At 39.6% G+C, this 19,637-nt stretch overlaps 1 protein-coding gene across 4 annotated transcripts in view; it reads left to right on the top strand.

Annotated features, from left to right (window-relative positions):
* Positions 1-8,019: 8,019 nt before the first annotated feature.
* Positions 8,020-19,637, top strand: part of LOC141633117 (ADP-ribosylation factor GTPase-activating protein AGD3-like) — a 31,829-nt gene continuing 20,211 nt past the window's right edge. For 2 of the 4 annotated variants that reach the window (XR_012537921.1, XM_074445599.1), the window contains exons 1-15: positions 8,274-8,555; positions 10,400-10,476; positions 12,013-12,113; positions 12,348-12,418; positions 13,157-13,219; positions 13,510-13,554; positions 14,397-14,462; positions 14,564-14,611; positions 14,721-14,816; positions 14,944-14,985; positions 16,113-16,328; positions 16,479-16,610; positions 17,696-17,920; positions 18,044-18,130; positions 18,212-18,544. Coding sequence is in view for 3 of the 4 variants with exons in the window: in XM_074445599.1 (XP_074301700.1) it covers positions 8,511-8,555; positions 10,400-10,476; positions 12,013-12,113; positions 12,348-12,418; positions 13,157-13,219; positions 13,510-13,554; positions 14,397-14,462; positions 14,564-14,611; positions 14,721-14,816; positions 14,944-14,985; positions 16,113-16,328; positions 16,479-16,610; positions 17,696-17,920; positions 18,044-18,130; positions 18,212-18,544 (1,647 nt within the window). In the remaining variant the exon portion in view is untranslated. Of the gene's footprint in view, positions 8,556-10,399; positions 10,477-12,012; positions 12,114-12,347; positions 12,419-13,156; positions 13,220-13,509; positions 13,555-14,396; positions 14,463-14,563; positions 14,612-14,720; positions 14,817-14,943; positions 14,986-16,112; positions 16,329-16,478; positions 16,611-17,695; positions 17,925-18,043; positions 18,131-18,211; positions 18,545-19,637 lie in introns of all 4 variants that reach the window. The other 2 variants (XM_074445597.1, XM_074445598.1) reach the window with 2 other exon arrangements.

Raw genomic sequence — 19,637 nt, 5'->3', positions numbered from 1 at the left:
CAATGAATAACCCAATGCTTTCCTGTTTTTCTTAAGCACAGCTAACAAGAAAGTCAGTTGATCATTATCAAGCTTAGCACTAACAATGACTGGATATTTCTCAGTATCGTCTAAGAAAACATATTTTAGATGTGAAGGAAGAGGCTTACGCTCCGGCACCTTTACCTCAATGGAGCAAAGAGTGCTAATCATCTGTTCCACTTGCTCTCCCTCAGCGTCGGTGAGTCCACGCTCATCTAAATCATCTATAAGCAAATCCATCACAGCGTCATCGTCATCTGGGCTATCTGCACACTCATCCAAAAGTATAAGAGCTTCTAGTGGGTCCTTCATGAAAGAACCCGACCAGAAGTCATAAATAGACTCGTCAATAATATCAACCGAATAACAAGTATCCTCTATCATTGGCCGAGCCAAAGTACTAGGCTGAAAGTGATTGCGTCATCCCCTACTGCAAGAGTCAAACGCCCTTGTTTGACATCAATAATGGCTCCAGCTGTACAAAGGAATGGTCTTCCTAAGATAATTGGGGTCCGGGTGTCCTCAGCTATATCTAAAACAATGAAATCTACTGGTATAAAGAGCTTGCCTATTTTCACAGGCACGTCCTCTAAGACACCTAAGGGTCTCCTAACAGATCTATCAGCCATCTATAGGGTAATGTTAGTCACTTTAAGATGACTCATGTTCAATTTCTTGCAGTTAGATAGGGGCATGACACTGACGCTGGCTCCTAAATCACAAAGAGCCTTTTCAATAACCACATTGCCTATAACAGGTAATAGAGAAGCTACCCGGGTCTTTAATTTTAGGTGGAGCCTTATTTAAAAGTAAAATACTAGACTCTTCCATAAATGAAACTGTCTCAAATTCACTTAGCTCTCTCTTACGCGTCATAATATCTTTCATAAATTTAGCGTAAGTAGGTACCTGGGTAACAAGTTCGGTAAAAGGGACAGTTACCTAGAGGTTCTTCACAACGTCCACAAACTTACCATACTGTCGCTCGATCTTCACGTCCTTCAGATGACCTGGGAAAGGTACTCTGGTAGTAATGAGTGGACCCGCGACTTTCTCTTTACCTTTATCAGTGCGTGACGTCTCCACAGTAGGGGAAGATGACACGGTAGCGGTATTAGATAGCAAAATAGGGTCTCCGCTGCTTCTGGTACTCGATCGAGCACTTTTACCACACGATCGAGTGGTTTCATATTGGCTTTTACTCATTGACTTGCTCACTACCTCGGGGATTTCCATATTCTGAAACATGAATGGCCATCTCTTCAATAAGGCGCCACCCTTGGTCATCTTTAACATTTTTCGTGAATCTCCCCTTAGCTACACTATTTAGAATAGATCTTTGGTTTCGATATAACCCGTTGTAGAACTGGGTACAAAGGAACCAACGTTTGAGACCATGGTGAGGCACAGAACGGACGAGCTTCTTGAACCTCGCCCACGCCCCATCCAAATCTTCAGTAGGTAGTTGCTCAAAAGAAGTAATCTGAGCTCTCAAGGCATTAGTGCGCTGCGGTGGGAAATATCGCCTGTAAAAGGCCAAGGCAAGGGAACTCCAGTCGGTTACACCAACTGCCTCCCTATCTAGATCCCTCAACCATTCCCGGGCATCATCAGCTAAAGAAAAGGGAAAAAGAGCTCCCTTCACTTTGTCCTGTGTCACCCCATCAGCAAGAGGAATGGTAGAGCAATACTCCGTAAACAGCTCTATATGCCTGCATGGATCTTCTTCAGGTACCCCCCTAAAGAGATTTCTCTCGACCAGCTGTATGTAAGATGGGTGGATTCCAAAGGTTCCCGAATCAGTAATGGGTAGTAAGAAACCTTTTGGAAGGGAATCCACATTCGGCTCTGAATGGCTGGTTATATTCGGCATTATGGCAAATAGAATTTACAAAGCAAAACAGGTAACCTGCAAAACTAATCAAAAACTTTGCAAAAATGAGATCAGTCTCAAGGAATAAATTCCTTGAGACGAGAAACAAACTTAAATAAAGCAACAAAATTGCGCCACCTCCCCGGCAACGGCGCCAAAATTTGACAGGGGCAGTCGTATACCTATAAAAAATAACCAACTGACTCTAACTAATATAGCTAGGGAAGTCGGGTCGATCTCCACAGGGAGATGGGAAAATGTCAGCTTTGTCTAAGTTCGTCACGGTAACCAAACTGGGGGGGGTTTTAATTGTATTGTTCTAAACTAATGAGAGTAAGAAAGAGAATAAGGCAGAGAAAAAGGATTAAGCAGATAAGGAAAGCAGCTAAGACAGACGGTTCACCATGATCATTCAGTCAAGTAATCTAGGTTTCAGGTTAGTGCAAGTATAGTCTAAGGAGCAGTGAATATCTCCTTCGGTCTCAATTCGCCCTAAAGCACAAATAGCTTAGCTTTCGCCCTCACTATAGTGCCCTATTGTTCGCTACGAGTCTCACCCTTTCCAACCTTTCGGTCCAGGTCAAGGTTTACTATGATTTAAATGCCTAATTGCGTCGACTCAATTAGACAGATACAAACAAATGCAGCAATTAGCAACAAAGACTACACCAGCATTAACCTAATATGGCAACTACTATCCCTTCATAATCATGGATCCCCTAGTCTTAGCAGGGGAAATTAGCTATGCATCACTATTGAATCAACAACAATAACATATAAATAATTGAAATTAGACATACTAACAAAGCTAATAGAGATTGAATAGGGTAAAGATGATAACAATGAAAGAAAGAAATAAATAAAGCAACAATTAAGATTAAGGAATTAAGAAGGAATAAGGGGTTGTTTGGTTCACTATGGGAAGATGAAGTTCCTAGGAAGTTAAGTTCATGTGAATTTACAATTCATGTGAATTATAAAAATGTTGTTTGGTTGTCATGTGGGAAATGAATTCATGTGGGAAGTTGCACTTACCAAGGGGGGGCTAGGTAAGCAACTTCCTACATTATGGAGGAATTGAAGTTCCTTGGGAAGTTCTAATTCCCATGAAATGGGCAACCAAACAACATCATATTTAAGCAATTCATGGGAATTTCTACTTCCCATGATTTAATAGGGTAACCAAACAACCCCTAATAATACCGATCATAAATCCGAATTCGAGTAGCAAAAGGGTAGAAAGAGAGCAAAATCCAAGAAACAGTAGGAAATGATAGAGTAAAAGTGAATGAGGAAGAGTTACGTGATCTCTTTTGTATTTAGTAGCATACGAAAATCCCCCTCTAAACCTAATCCATAACTAAATTACAAAAGCCCATACGAAAATAGGCGGAAAAACTTTAATACAGGCAAAACCACTCGATCGAGTGGAAATAAACCACTCGATCGAGCAACTAAGCACCAAACCCCTCGATCGAGTGGAATTAAACCACTCGATCGAGTAACTCCTTGTAATGCCTACTTGATTGAATACTGGGACTGCTCGATCGAGTAACCTTCAGTATATAAAGCATTCGATCGGCTAGAAAAGTAGTCGATCGAGCTATCTTGGTACGTTTAGGCACTAAACACCTTCCGAAACTAGCTCACGCGTCTTCAAAGTGATAGATTCTAAGCTCCGGCTCCTTGTTTTCCATAAATGCATGCAAATGGGACGAGTATAGGCTCGATTTAGCTCCTCTTTGGTTTATTCCTGCAATTTACATAAAACGAACCAAAATAGAATATTCGGGGGCAATTATAGCTAGATGCCACGTAAATAATACAGAAATGCGTGTAAAAATGAGGTAAAAACCTTATATAAAATACACGCATCACAAATCAACCTTTAAATCCAACTCGACATCAATTACTTGATACCTGGATAAACAACTAACATGGAAAATTTTCACATGTTAGGTTTAAACTTATGGATGCACATTCATGTATTTTATCCGTTTGATCAACTTTTGCACTTACCCAACCAAGATCGATCAGTAGAGGCCGCTAACGTGGGTGGGATTGGGTGTCCGATTAAAGGGCTTTACAATATGTACCCTTACCTCTTTTTCAGAACCTTTGGATAGTGGATGACCTTATCCAGGGCGTACGAGATTTATTCTAGAGATATGATGTTAAAAGAGGGACAAATCCTTATCTTTGGTACCTATGTCAAGCACTACTTTGTGCTTCATTTCACCGAGGTATAAAGTGGATTTCGAACGGTTCCCTGGCATCTCATAATTGCTTGGTGGCGACTCTGCACATCTCTGCATCGTTTACGAGGCCTTCATCGAGACAAAACCGACCGATCTAAAGCAATCCGGTTGAATGCATTTCTACGTCACCGATCATGGCTTTCGGACAGCCGCTTGCTCACAGATTGACGCGCGGGTGGCCCATGTGCACAAAAAATACCACTTGTCGGACCTTATCTAAAGAGTGAACACCGACCTTGTGATGCGGTACTTTCATGAAATGGCCTATAACCATGGTGTGCGACCCACACATCGTCAAAGCTATTGGTCCGGGGATAGGGACACCTCAGGTGTCTTTAAGGCTTACGAGATCTAACCATCGTATTGGAAGACTACGATTCCCCATGGTGCAGGGAACTTTTTTGGCCCTTGGTCCGGACCTCACTATTCTATGGGTTACTACTATGTCAATGACTCCCAAGGAGGTGGAAGTGGTGAAGGTACATCCGGGGTAGCGGCGGAGCCCATGGAGCATGATGGCGATCGTGAGAAGGAGGTGCTCGTGGAGGATGAGGGTTTAAATGAGGAAGAAGAGGATGGGTGATGTGAAGGGGAAGAGGAATCAAGCTGGAAGAGAAGAAGGAGTGATGAAGAACAAGGTGGCTTGGAAGCCATGAGTGAAGGTGTAACACTACGGATCTTCTTTGGAGCCTACTCGACCGAGTAGAGCCTACTCGGCCGAGTAGTGCTCTTAGTGCGTGTTATTTCGGTTCTGCCGAGGAATACTCGGCCGAGTATAGCGAATACTCGACCGAGTATTGGACACTCGGCCGAGTGTAGTTACACTCGACCGAGTGTCCGGTTTGGCGAAGTTATATTTCGACGGTTTGATTAAGGAGTGATTAGGGTATTTTATATTTCCGCGTCAGTTTCTAATATCACTTTTCACAGCGTTATCATTTCTACGTTACCCTAATCATACCCAAATCATTCCCTAATCATTCCTTTGAGCATTTCGTAGCATCTTTGTGTGGATAATTGCGGTGATTCTTGCGTATAAGTTCTTGTTGCACTGTTGGTAAGTACATCTTTGTAATTATTGCATCATTTCGGGTTGCTATACATTTATATGGAAGGGGATGTTGGGAATTGTACAAAGTATAATTGTGTTGTATGATCATTGTATAGGAGAAGACTTCGTAGAGGAGCCTTTTTGATTGTCCGTGTTGCTTCATCTGCTTTGTGATTGCTAAGGTAGGGTTTCCCTACTCGGTTCTTGTGCTTTTCATGACATGTTGTTGTAATTATCGTTTGTCTGTTGATCATCGTAATATGGAGATTGTTGTGAGTGTTGGTGTGAGGAGATTGAGATGACAAATGTAATGTCATGTGATTGTGATTATGGTGGAGTCACTTGCGGGAGTGGCTTCACACCCTAGTTCGCCCTCCGTGGAACCCGCCACGGGAGGGGATGTGCACATTAAGGGACGGGGATCGTTGTCGCTCGTTGAGGAGCTGGACTAGGTGGGATCGGCTGCGGTCACCCACTGGCGGCGAGGATTACCTGTTGCGATGGGTAATCTGGCAGGGCTACACACTTTAGTGTGTAGTCGGTTACTATGTGAGACAGGGTGATTGGGAGTTGATGATGATCAGACGAGTATTGCATTTGTTTGTCTTGTTTGTTGCATAATATCCGACCCGTTGTTGTTTGTGGAATCTGCGGTGATCCATTCGGGGATGGTGAGCAGGCTTGACAGGTTTTGCTAGTGAGAGCTTGGGGATTATCTTGGGAGAATTGACACCACGAGTCATAGCATCACTGTCTGAGTTCTTAGCGAGTTTTCTTTTATTATTAAGACTTTGAAGTTGTAATTCATTAAACAGTATTTGGTTTCGGATATTGTAAACTTCGCTTTTTTACATTACTTTAATAACTGTGCTCAGTTCAGACGCTTTTGATATGTACTAACCTCGGGCAACCGAGATGGTAACGTACTCTCATGGTAGGGTGGTCCTGGTAAGGCACCTTGGTATGAGGGGGTGTTACAGAAGGGCCTTAACAAGAGAAAGAAGTCACTCCGTAATGTTATGATTATGAGTCGTATTCGTGGAACATTTGTGTCGGTTTGACACTTGAATTATTTATTTTAGATGTTATAACCTTGGCCATAAGGCTAAAACTCTTCATATCTTTAATAGTATGATGGTGTGGTAGTCACCATTGAGACTTAATTGTTTTTGTGTGGGAGGTAGATACATTTGGAGGCCATTTGCGGGCCAAAGACACCTTACTCAGGCGACGCTCGACCGAGTACTCACTTCACTGGAACGAGTGTCAGTTACTCGACCGAGTGGACCCCTTCACTCGATCGAGTGGAGCCATGAACAGAACGTGGAACATCCTAGAAGTTGGGCACTCCATCGAGTAAGCTCAGGCACTCGATCGAGTGCACCTGTTTTACCCCGGTTTGCATAATTTCGACTAATTATCAAGTGCATACCCTTGTTTAGTGACCATAATGACCTCCTACTAATCGAGTGGGCCTAGTAAGACTTGCATAATCAATTTTCATGAATGGTTTACGTTTGGTAATGATACTTGGTGTGCCACTTTTGCTTGGATTGTTAACATTAAAAGTGTGTTTAAATAATATTTGCGATATAGCATGATTAAATAGACGACACAAACATGTGATAATCGTATGTAAACCGTGATGATTTTAGTAAAATTATAACAAGTGCTACTAATGAATTTCATGATGGTTGGTTGATACATAAATAAGTCTTATCACGCTTATAGACGGGAATACTTCCATGAAGGGAAGATATACACAATGTATGTGTGATCTAGTGGTACATTCGACGCGGTATATCTGTGGCATAAGGATGGCAATTGAGTTCCGTTAGAATACATAAATTATTAGGTGTGGATGAGAAGAAGTTGAAGACCATTGATCTAAAAACTCACTCCTCTAAACTCCTCTTACTTTCAAAATCATCACATTAAACATTACAAAATACTCAATTCAATCAAATAATAACAAAATAAAACACAACTCAAAATGAGGAACAACACCGCACCAAGATCTGAAATTATAGAAAATGATGGTTGGCTTGGTTTTATTGGGTTTAAGAGAATCCGGTAGTGTTGGTGGTAGCGGATGTGATGGCGTGTAGTGGCGTAGAGGTTGGGGCGGTAGGTGTCGCGTGGGTGGGAGGGATGGTGGGGGACATTGGTGGCCGGCTGATGGTGGAAGATATGAGAGAAGAAATTGCTAGGTAAAAAAGAGCAAAGGAAATATTATGTAAATCACAAATTTAGATCGGAAAATATCATGAAGTATATTAAAAAAAAGTTTTTGCAAAATAATCAGAAAACTATTAAAAAAAAGAATGATTATCCAACTTCTTAAATTTAAATTTTAAATTCAAAATTTTCAATTTTAATACCCAAAATTTTGTAATTGAAAAAGATTCTATATGATCCCTACCCAAATTCACGTGTCCTCTTATTATTCGTCTAACATGGGCCTTATACACGCCGTATAGCCTTCTCGGTTAAAGTAAGTCGAAAATCCAATATTAAAACACAAATTGTTATTTCAGACTGTCATATTCGTCTGAAATGGTTAAAAGACGGATATCATTTCCTTTCACAAAAAACCCATTTAAGGTGTGGGTGGGAAAGCACAAGGGGTGTCCCACCATCCATATGCTTCTCACTTGTTAGAGGTCTTATTGCGATTAAGGCGATCTGAAGCAAGACGGACTGATATTAAAATGCTCAAAATGTCTGGATGTCTCTTTCAATCTGTCTCCTTGCTTTTTAACACTCTACTCTCTCTTTCTTAATTTTTTTTAATAAAATTGTCTTCTTTCTTCACTGTCTAACATCACTCGCTCACTTTATTTCGCTTTTTCTCACCTCCTTTGAAACACAAATTCTCATTATAGACGGACGGATAGTATCCGTCTATACGTATAGACGGATATCATTTTCCCTCACAAAATACCCATTTGTCAGTGGGGAGCATATGGGTTGTCCCACCTTGTCCCCCTACCCATTTTATTAGAAATCTTTACCCGTATGTTCGCTCCACCCGTCTATACCAAGACCTATTGACTCTATTCATTAAAATACCAACATTTTCCCCCAAGCATAATCATTTTTCTCACCACTTGTGTTCTTACTTCGAGTAGTACACAGTACACACACCACTTGTATAATTGCAGTTTTCAATTTCTAGGGTTTCCAATTTGGAGATGATAAGTAACCAAGGAATTCAAACAAAGATTCCGTATGTTGATTATGGAGTGTAATTGGTAGCTGTATTTGTGTTTTTTTAGCTAATTCTAGGAATTTCGAAGTCGTAAACATGCATTTCGGAAAGCTTGATGATTCTCCTATGTTTCGCCAACAGGTTTCTTTCGCTTATTTAACTGTTTAATTTGCGACGTAGTTCTGGTTTGTTGATTCTGAGTTATTGAATTTGATAATGCACATATCTGATCTGCTCTTTTTATGTTGAGTCTTGTGTGAGACGGTCATACATTAATTTGTCCCATATTCGTCGTTTAATTGCAAGGTTAATGCGTTGGTCGCACCTGTAAGATCGTCTTATATTAATTTGTGTAGCAGTTTTCAGCAATGCTCGTACACCTATGGCTATAAGACCGTCTTATATTATAAATGCTTAATCGCCTGCAACTAATCTTTATGAACTAAACATGTTTGCCTCTCAGTTAATACCACTATACCAGTGAGCTTGCTTATGTTGGTTCCTCTGCAAATTAAATAAATAGAAAATTTTGCGAGTGCGGGTGGATATTTTTATTTTTTTGTTTCCTAGGACCATATATATGAGGGTCTAGATTTAGAAAATAATGTAGGTTACTGCGGTTTATGGTGGATACATCTTTAGAAACTTTTTGATAGATGATCTACCTCTAGCTTAGTCCTTTACATATATGGCAGCATGTTGAAGAGGCTTCAATTAGGATATGTTTACTCACATGTTTGATCATAGATGAGAGTATTGATCATTTTATGAATAAAAGTAGGGAGTTACTCCGTTCATTTTCCGTTGGTTTTAGGATGAACATCCTTTGGATTTATGAAATGGACTCTCTTTCTTCATTATGGCTGTGACCTTGACCCGTTTTATGTGGAATTTCACATGGTATGAGATGAAGATCCATTGGCTTTGTCCTATGTTTTATGAATTTAAATTGGGCGAGTTGTGCTGCTGGAGAGAAAGTATTGGTTAAGGCCCTTGACGTTCAGGGTTAATGATTATCCCTCAAGAATCAAGACTGTTTTTTAAGAGGCCTCACTAAAATATGACTAAGGCCAACAAATGCCTTCGTTCACGATGCACTGCCCCAACCTCCTACTGTGTGGAGATAACTTTCCTCATGATGCTTTGAACCCCTTCCCTTTTTATTCTCCCTTTTCCTATTCTGATCTCCACTATGTTATTTGCCTTATTTTTGACTCCTCACTTTCCAACCCGACACTTGGGGATATGGGTGCAAAATCAGTACTCGACCGTTACGACCTTACTAATTTAACACCTTTTGTAGCAGACTAGCAGGGACATAACTGGAGGTTCACACGACAAAAGTAGAGGAAAAGATTAGTATATGAAACCTTTAGTATACTTCTTTTGATTTTAATAGTTGTGCCTCAATATCTCTCTATATCACTCATAGATATCACTCATAGTTAGTAGTTCAAACTTTCAAGTAAAAATCTATCTTGGACTTGGCCCCTCATTTCGAATATAGTCATCATGTCTCAAAATTTGAGTTAGGACAAGTACAACACTTTGATACGTATCCGTGTATAGCACTAGTACCCAAGTTCAAGTAACATAGACCACCACTGATTCCCTCCCGCGTCTTCCATGGCCGTCTGAACTCTGAATTTCTCCTCCGTCGCATATTCTTATTTCCTCTTTCTTCTCCCTTTAAGGCTGCATGTTAAGTGTCCAGACAAACAATTGCTTTTAGATTACATTTTTAATGTTTGAACCTCTACATACTGTTGCAATGGGCTATCTTGGCACCCCATGCACCAGTGTGCTGCGTGCCTACCTATTGAATTATAGCCTATCACCGCTCTCTCCCCCACCCCAACTGGTCCTCTGACTCATCTCTTATATTCATGGAATATAAGCATGCTTCTAGTTTGCTGCGGTCCATGAACTTGTTAGTGTTAATAGCTAGATTCTTTTCCATCTATTTTGACTATGTTGTGATGCAGCTTCAGGGCTTGGAGGAGAGTTCTGAATCATTAAGGGAGAGATGCCAGAAGTTTTACAAGGGAAGTCGAAAATACACGTATGTCTGAACTTCTTCGTTGGATTACCCATTTTAATGAGCGCCAAAATTTTGAATGTACCTACTTATTGTTCAAGCCCGCAACTTAGCTTACCGGCATGCTTTTGTCCTTAGTACACATATTTTTAGATGTCTACGATACTTGGAAGAAATATGTAGCGTCCATGAGACCTTAAGCTCTTAACTCAACAATCAAGGGGTATTCAAGAAAGGGACATGCTAAATCCAACACAGAAAATTCTAAATCCTACACACTTTTTCCCCCTTATTTCGACTTTACCCCTCTCATTTCTAACACAAATAAAGGACATATTATTAATAAAAAAACTATAAATCCCCAAAAAAAACCTCCATAGAAGCCCTACCTGCCGCCCCATCAGCCACCCTATAAACTGACCGATGACGGAGCAAGGTTAGATGTCAGGGCTTAAGGATGGGTGGAAGCGATGGAGGTGTTGAGGAAGAGAGCAGTTAGGGGAAGCATGGGTCGCATGCGGGGTACTCGACGCCGCAGGATGGACGACGGCAGGGTTCGTTGACGACGCTGGGTTGGTCATCGGTGTTGGGGAAGGGAGAAGGGGAAGGATGCGTCGCACGCGGGGTTGGTCGTCGCCGCAGGTAAGGTGGTTGACGGCTGGGTTGGTCGTCGGTGCTGAGGGATGGGTGGTCGGTGCTGGGTGGTCAGGGGCTGGGGTGGGTGGTCAGGGATGGTGAGGAGGATTGGGTTTGTTTTTAATTTTTTTTAAGTTATTTTTTTTATGATGAAGGGTAGTGATGGGAAAAAAAAAGATAAAATGTGTAGGATATAGTAAAATTGTGTGCGGGATTTAGCAAATACGTTCAAGGAATATGTGTTTTTTCTTCTTATGCTAGGAAGTCTATAGGCCAGAAGCTATGCAAGGAAATTGAGTGAGGACCTTGTAATAAGAAAATGCTGATATCCAAATTTTTTTTATGTCATTGTTGAGTTGTTGCCTTGACCACTTTGTATATACTTATACTACTACAATGAAGATGATTAATCAGTGATGTAATTAGAAACTTTTTTATATTGGCAATATTTGAAAATTGATTAATCAATGGGTATTGGAAGTGCTATATCTGAATCAGTCTATCATGTTCATGTTCACCATGATGTGAACAGCTCTAAGTCTAAAATTGTACCATTGCTGATTGGAGATGCTTATATGCTATTTATTTTCTTTTTGTGAAAGAGGTATTAAGTACCAAGAATTCATCTGTTCTACCTTATAGTGAGCATTCGACTCATGTAAGCTTGTCAATACTTATTTTCACCATCTATCAGTAATATATGATTTGAGCTCACAATTTGGTTGAAATGATCTTTGATTATTTTCTGTTAGCTAAACTCCTTCAATTTATTGCTTGACGTTAGATTGTCGTTGTCTTCATTAAGACTACTGGTGGCAGGGACCCAGAGTCCCTTTCTCCCTTTTCATGGTCTTCCATTTCCAGTTTTAACAATGACAGTGGATCTTGTTTATTTAACCTTCCGTTCCGATTACACCTTTTCAGTGAAGGGCTTGGTGAAGCATATGATGGTGATATAGCATTTGCAAGTGCTTTAGAAGCATTTGGGGGAGGGCATAATGACCCGATAAGTGTTGCTTTTGGAGGTACGTGAAAGGTGTTTCATATGTTTCTTTTGGAGTATGTATGAATTTCCCATGTTGTTTGTGGACTAGTGCATTTGTTTACTGGTCACATCGAAGCTCTTACTGATGTTCGAATTTATGTTGCCTGTTCTTTCTCTTGTTTTAATTTTGCTAGTAATACCTCACTTGTATTGTGTCTGAGTGAATTTTGACATGTTTTCTTTATAGTATTGATGGGAACATAATTGTATTCAGGTCCTGTCATGACAAAATTTACCATTGCGTTAAGAGAGATTGGAACCTACAAGGAAGTACTTCGATCTCAGGTAGACATCGCTCATCAAAGTTGTACCTTTCTTACTGTAGTTAACCTGTAGTAATGCTGGGCCTTGACTGTTGCTATGATTCCTATGAAACCTCTGGTTGTGCTTCACAAGTTTTCTTTCTTTCTTTTTTTCCATCTATTTGTTTACCTTTCCGTCTGCCTATCAAAACTTGTTTACCTGTTCCATGTGGTTATCCTCTTTATTATTGCTGATCGCTGTTCATGTCTAGACACTACACCCATTTGGGGATTGGACGTTAATGTCCAAATGGAATTCTAGTAATTTATCAATCATATTTTTAGACACTAGTTGTCCGAGAAAATTTAAATGTAGGAGTGGAAGTACATGGTGTTGCGACTTGCGAGAAATACTTTCTGTTCAGGGTTCCATTGTCAATCTTCTACAGTTTGCCAACAGAAAATCGTTTTTTCTTGTTGTCTTTTTTGCTACTTCTTGACCAACGGTGTTGTTTAGGCCCGTCACTTATTTTCCATTGCAGATTGGAAGTCAGGTTCTGGACTTTTAAGTCTACAAATCTTCAATTTTTCAAATTGTTTGTGTACGAGAACTATCGAGTTTGTGTGGTGCTCCTTAGTAAATTTTTCGTAGTTTCTCTCAGTGATCCTTGAAGGTGGTTTGTAAAGGATACCATCAAGCCTTGGTAGAGCCAGCTTCCGCTATGCCTTTTTGGCATTTATGGCTTTTGCACTGATTTGCTTGAGATCCTTGGCTTTCCAGGTTGAGCACATGGTGAATGATAGGTTGTTGCAGTTTGTCAACATTGATTTGCATGATGTGAAGGTATGCTGTTTATACATTTCATACAATTATATGCCTGGCTTTCTTGCATAAACAAATCCCTAGTTTAGTGTTGAAATTGGAGATTTTCAGATAGTGCATTAGATTGATTTTTGATGAAATTACACTGTCATGGATAAAAGGTTCCGTGTTACTTTCTTTTTTCAGCGGCTATCACTTAATTATGAATCATGATTTTAGTGCTTCCAGTCATTGAATTTGTAGCAGAGAGTAATCATTGTTATTAATCCTACATTTCTTTGTTTTGTTATTAAAAATTTGTTTTACTGCAGGAAGCACGTAAACGTTTTGACAAGGCATGTCTTGCATATGATCAGGTTTTTCTCAAACATTTTATGAATAAGTCATAGGATTGAATTTTGTTGATTGTTCATATCATGTCTTCTAAATGTTTGAAATCAGGGTAATCATCAAACAGTGTCTTCTTTTGGGGGAAAGGGGTGATAATAGAAATGACAAATAATCGTGTAAAAAGAGAAATAGTTAAATTGTACAGTTCTAAGTTTCAATCTTATCATATGGTGTTTGATACATGCCTATGTTCCATGTTCAGTATAATATTTGTGTTTGTCTTTCACTTTGGTAGATTGGTATAGCTAGACAATCCCGATAGTGAGATATATTTACAGGTACACAAACCTCTCTCATGTGATTATTTCCCCTGATCACATAAATGGTACATCATTTTTTTACCAGGCACGGTTTCCATCACTTACCATTTACATCTTCAAGGACAATTAATTAGGGATGAGGCATTTGAGACACCTTAACAGTCTCTTCTTATGTCTTTTGACAAGTGACTAGTGATGCTCCAACACTGATATATCGCTGGTCTTTCTTGGATTTTCTTAGTTCAAGGTTTTAAGACAATCCTTTGTCTTGTTCATCAAGCATAATTAATTCTATCCGTTACTAGAAGAGTAATAACTCTCTCACAACTTCAAATTTCTTACCTAAGCTAGGGAACTGTTGTCTATGCTCCATATCATTTCCATTGAGCCTTATGGATAGGGAACATGTTGTGCTAAACTAGTTTCTGAAGTTATGGATGTTGTTATGGTTTGGGACTTGAAGCTTCTTGCTACATAGGGACTATGGTTATTACTTTGAGGTCACTTGAGTTTGAATTAAATTGATTGAAAATATATGATTGGAACAGGCTCGTGAGAAGTTCCTGTCCCTGAGGAAGGGAACAAAAAGTGATGTTGCTACGCATGTGGAGGAGGTATGAATCGATATTTATTTGTGGCCTTATATTCACTATATGCTGTATGGTCATCTAGTTTTGGTCATCGTATCTTGGTTTTCAATTTTTCTCGGAAATAGGAGCTCCATCAGGCAAGGTCTACATTTGAGCAAGCTCGTTTTAATCTGGTATGAAGTGTGCTACTATCATCTTTGTCTTTTCTTTGCAGTAACAATGTGTTTGTCAAGTGTTGCTTATATAATCTTCAAATTTTCCGAGTATCATTTCCATCACCAGGTGACCACTCTTTCTAACATAGAAGCAAAAAAAAGATTTGAATTTCTGGAAGCAGTTAGCGGGACGATGGATGCACATCTTCGATATTTCAAGCAGGTTCTTGGATTTATAGCTTCCTTTTAATTTTTAAACCCCTCCATCCGAGTACCCACCATTTTTAGCTGTAAAGGTTTTGGTTAGAACTGGTTGTATGTTTCACTTACTGTGAATGTACATCTTGTAGGGGTATGAGCTCTTGCATCAGATGGAACCGTATATAAATCAGGTTTGCTCCTCTTCAGAAATTGCATCGTTGATGTTGTGTAGAAACATAGATGCAATTTTCTTCGAAGTTCTCTGAAGTTCAAGATGCCACTAATAACAATATTTTTTGAGGGTGACTTTTTTTTTTTTTTTTTTTTTTTTTTTTTTTTTTTTCGTGTGATATCTTAACTGCTCACTTCGCCTAAAAATAAGAACTTTGCGCAATTCGTGAAAGTTTGTTTGGATACAATAGTTAGAGGGAAAGGGAGGGAGAGAGACAATGGGCTATGGTGTTCTCTTTCAAGTTTCAAGATCTTCACTATGTTATGAAGATTTTAATTTGGATGGTAGGCTTGGAAATAGATCCCCTCATCTCCCTCTCTCATTTCACTCCAATCCAACTTACTCTTCAAACAAAAAATTTGTTCCTGTCCCTTTCCCTTCAAATCCCTCCACCTAAACGAAGGGGAAGTTTCAGAACCTTGTCTTTGTTGTCAGAACCTCAACATTTTTGGGGATGCTTCTCTCTTCTCAGCATTCCCCTTTACCATGTGTCACTGCTTTCAGATTGCTTTGTTGGGTAACCACTGGTAAATTGTAGCCATCTTGTCTCCTCCCAGCATTCTCCATTCTGTGTCACTGCTTTCAGTTTGGTTTGTGTGAGAAAACCTTGTTGATTGCAGGACTTCGATTGCTGCCTTGTTTAGGAGATGCTTTATAGGGTAATTACTAGTGATAAATCACAACCTTTTCTTCTTTTGTCTTTTCCTTGTTTTTTTAGGGGGTGGGGGAAAGAGAATATTGGCCCTTGATCATTCCTTCTACATTCAACAATAAAAAAAGTTACCAATTTAGTTATGGAAGTTGTAACCTCTTTTTTTGGGAGGCGGGAACATTGGTTCTGAACTATATAGTACTTTCTTGTCTGGGAGGTTGAATGGGTAGATTGGGGCACCTTGGATATTGAGTTACTACGTATTACTAATCTCATACTCAGTGACTTGAACTTTGAAGTGACTTGAACATTGATTTAACCTAGAATCTCGTAATTGGGATATGGTGTTTCTGACTCTTTCGCTAAAGTCAGTTGTTCTACTGACTGCATGCATACACATGTTATCCTCACCTGACTGTAAGCAATTGCTGTAGGTCTTGACTTATGCTCAGCAATCAAGAGAAAGGTCTAATTATGAGCATGCAGCTCTTAACGAGAGGATGCAGGAGTATAAAAGACAGATTGACCGTGAAAGTAGGTGGTGTTCTAATGGATCTAATGACTCCCCTAATGGTGATGGTATGCAAGCAATTGGTAGAAGTTCTCATAAAACTATTGATGCAGTTATGCAATCTGCTGCGAAAGGAAAGGTTCAGTTCCGTCTCCTTGCAATTTTTGGTTTCCTATCTACTGTCTTTTTTATTGCCGCCTTCATGTTTTTGACTTTGTTGGATTTTTTTTCTCCATTTTCTGTTTTTGTTTGTTTCTCAAAAGTGTGTTATTCAACTTCTACTATTTAGGTTCAAACCATACGACAGGGTTACCTGTCGAAACGTTCATCTAACTTGAGAGGTGACTGGAAAAGGAGGTTTTTTGTCCTCGACAGTAGAGGAATGCTTTACTACTACAGAAAGGACATCAGCAAACCTTCCGTAAGTACTATTCACTTTAAAGGGCAATTAGTTTACTTGAAGGCATGCTAGTACACATGTCACGCTGTTGGACAGGCACACTTAATTTCGGATTGAATGTGACCCGAGTGTTCTTCGCATTCAAGTTGTATGCATGTTGGGTTAGGGTCAAAATATGGATCGTTCAACGCCTTTTAACGAATTGTTTTCAATATTTTTACGTAATAAATATATACGAAAATTAAGTTTTTGACGTGTTCTATTTTTGTTTGTTTTACAAACCTTTTTGCCACTTGAATTTGGTCTTTCACATTTTCTTAGTTTGTTTTTATCTTACAACATACTTACTCCCTCCTATGCAGTCTTTTCTTCCCCATTTCCGTTTTGGCTTGATACATCTTTTCTTCCCTATTTCCTTTTTCGGGAAGCTTTGTGTGGTCCAAATTCACTTTCTTATTTCTTGTGCAAAAAGGAAAGGGGAAGGAAAGAGTGAATAGGAGGGAGTTTTTCGTTTATCTTTATTTTATTTCATTTACTTTTTGTTTTATCATACCCTTAAAAGTTTCTTTTATTTTTCCACATAGTTGGACTCATGCCTAAACTTGGACGCATGCCTAAATGGTTTGGTATAATGATTGATCTTAGCTGACCCCAAAAATCATTTTGAGATTATTGTTTACTGTTGCTGTTTGTTTGTTGTTTGAAAGTTAAGTGTTCCTATATGGTGTATGTGGATATTGAGAAGTGACTACAGATTTTATGTGAGAATTGAGCCTGGGACACTCTAATCTATTTACTACTGTACTTGTTCTGGAAATATAAGATGAAATGACCGAACAGGCTGACTCTAACCATTACCTGTTTTGGTGCTGGTTTCTTTGCTTATCTGGGGTTAGTAGTTGAACATTCGGCTTTAAGACAGCAAAAAGTCAGGTCAATTAATGACAGGTCCACATGCAAGTGCTTTTTCCCCTATTTCTGGTGAAATTGTTTTTAAACAAGTGCTTTTCCCCCTATTTATATTCTTAGGATCTGCTGTGATTCTACTGGCACTTGTATGAGTTCTATTTCCTTGTACTAATTATTTTGATGGATCTGTTATACAGAGCTCTGGACCTCGTAATTCAGGTCAGAGGAATGGTTCGGAACTTGGATCTGGATTGCTAAGTCGTTGGCTTTCTTCACATTACCATGGTGGCATGCATGATGAAAAATCAGTTGCTCATCATACTGTCAATCTACTTACTGCAACAATTAAAGTTGACGCAGACCAGTCCGATTTACGCTTTTGCTTCCGGATCATCTCACCAACGAAAAACTACACTTTACAGGCCAGTTAATATTTGATTTCAACTTTGTTTAGCAAGAGATTTTTTGCAATACGCCCAAGTTAATGGTTAATTAAAAGCCATAGGACTAACTCGTTTGTACAAATTATCTGCTTTCTGGTACAGGCAGAAAGCGCTTTGGACCAAATGGATTGGATTGAGAAAATAACAGGCGTCATTGCTTCCTTACTTAGTTCTCAAACCCCTGAAAGGGTAAGCATTGTATGAAATTCCTGAGCGGTTGTGTTTCTTCCTTGATGTATAATGCTAATTTGGATAGCCATTTATGATCAGTGTATGTCTACTCCCATGGGATGTCTTCATCGATCAGCCAGTGAGAGTAGTTCTGTTGAAAGTTCCGATTTTGACCATAATGTAAATGAAGAAAGCACTTCTGAAAGGTGCCTCACATCACTGTATCCTGATAGGCCATTGAGAAGTTCACTACAACAACGTTCTTACTTTAAGTCTGAAAAAACGATGGATGTGCTGCGACGGGTGAGTGGGAATGATAAGTGTGCTGATTGTGGAGCTCCTGAGCCCGACTGGGCATCCTTAAATCTTGGGGTCTTAGTCTGCATTGAATGTTCAGGTGTTCATCGTAACCTTGGTGTCCACATATCAAAGGTTAGCTCCGTGCTTCCCTGGTATATTGTGTTCTATCGATTTACATTGTTGTGATTGCTGTTTGATTTGTGCTAGTTTGTCAGTCAGTTTTCTTGGCCATGGCTATATTTGTTTGGGAATTTAGATCTGTCGCAGGTTAAGTAGCTATACATAGTGTAGAATTGATTTTTTTTATTCCCTTAAGCTGCACCATCTCAAAATAGGAACTTGTTAAAGACTGCTAGGAACTTCCAGTTCTTCTAAATACTTTTGATATTTTGTCCCAAGAGCGTGTAAATCAATAGGTCCTCTACAAGGTGTTCACTAAGTGCTCTCTAAGGTAGTCTCAATTGTTGAAGAGCAAAGTAGAATGTTTTTTTGCCCACAATAGAGGCTCTTCAATGAAAAAGATTCATACAGTAGCTTCTTCATTGAGAAGGAAACATACAGTAGCTCTCTATTGAAAAAGTAATAGAGTTTACAGTAGCTGTAGCTCTCCTTATGCTCTCCCCCAAGAGCACTCAAGGGTACTTGAAGCTTGCTGTCAAGATTGGGTCATAATTAGACCTGACAAAATTGACCCAGCTCGAATGGCCTGATCCGAGTAACCCGCCTCGATACCCGATCTGAGGCCCGAGGTTGACCCATAACCCACCCAAATGTTTATTGTTGCACACTTTTCATTATTCCTAAATAACTTCATAATAACGGACCCGAAAGTGACCAGAATCTGAACTGACCGATCCATTTTTTTTTTTTTTTTTTCAATTATTGTAACTTTCATAATAACTGAACCTAAATAACTTCATAATACTGGCCCGAAAGGGGCGAAAGCGAGTGAGTGTAAATGGAGAGCAAGCCATGTGCTCTTAGGGTATGTTTGGATTGAAGGATTTGGAGGGAAAAGAAAGGGAGGGAGAGTAGGGAATTTAAAATCCTTTGTTTGGATATCAAATGAGGGTGGAGGGAAATGGAGGGGGAGAGATTTGGAGTAGGGGTGTTCAGAATAAACCAAACCGCAATAACCGAACCGAAAAACCGTCTATTTTAAAGGTTCGGCTAACCGAACCGTTTCGACAAGGCGTTTCTTTGAACCGAACCGTTAACTTTATTA

Source organism: Silene latifolia, chromosome Y (genome assembly GCF_048544455.1).
Source record: "Silene latifolia isolate original U9 population chromosome Y, ASM4854445v1, whole genome shotgun sequence".
NCBI lineage: Eukaryota > Viridiplantae > Streptophyta > Magnoliopsida > Caryophyllales > Caryophyllaceae > Silene > Silene latifolia.
The sequence above is the reverse complement of the archived record's forward strand: the minus strand, read 5'-3'. Positions and strand labels throughout refer to the sequence as shown.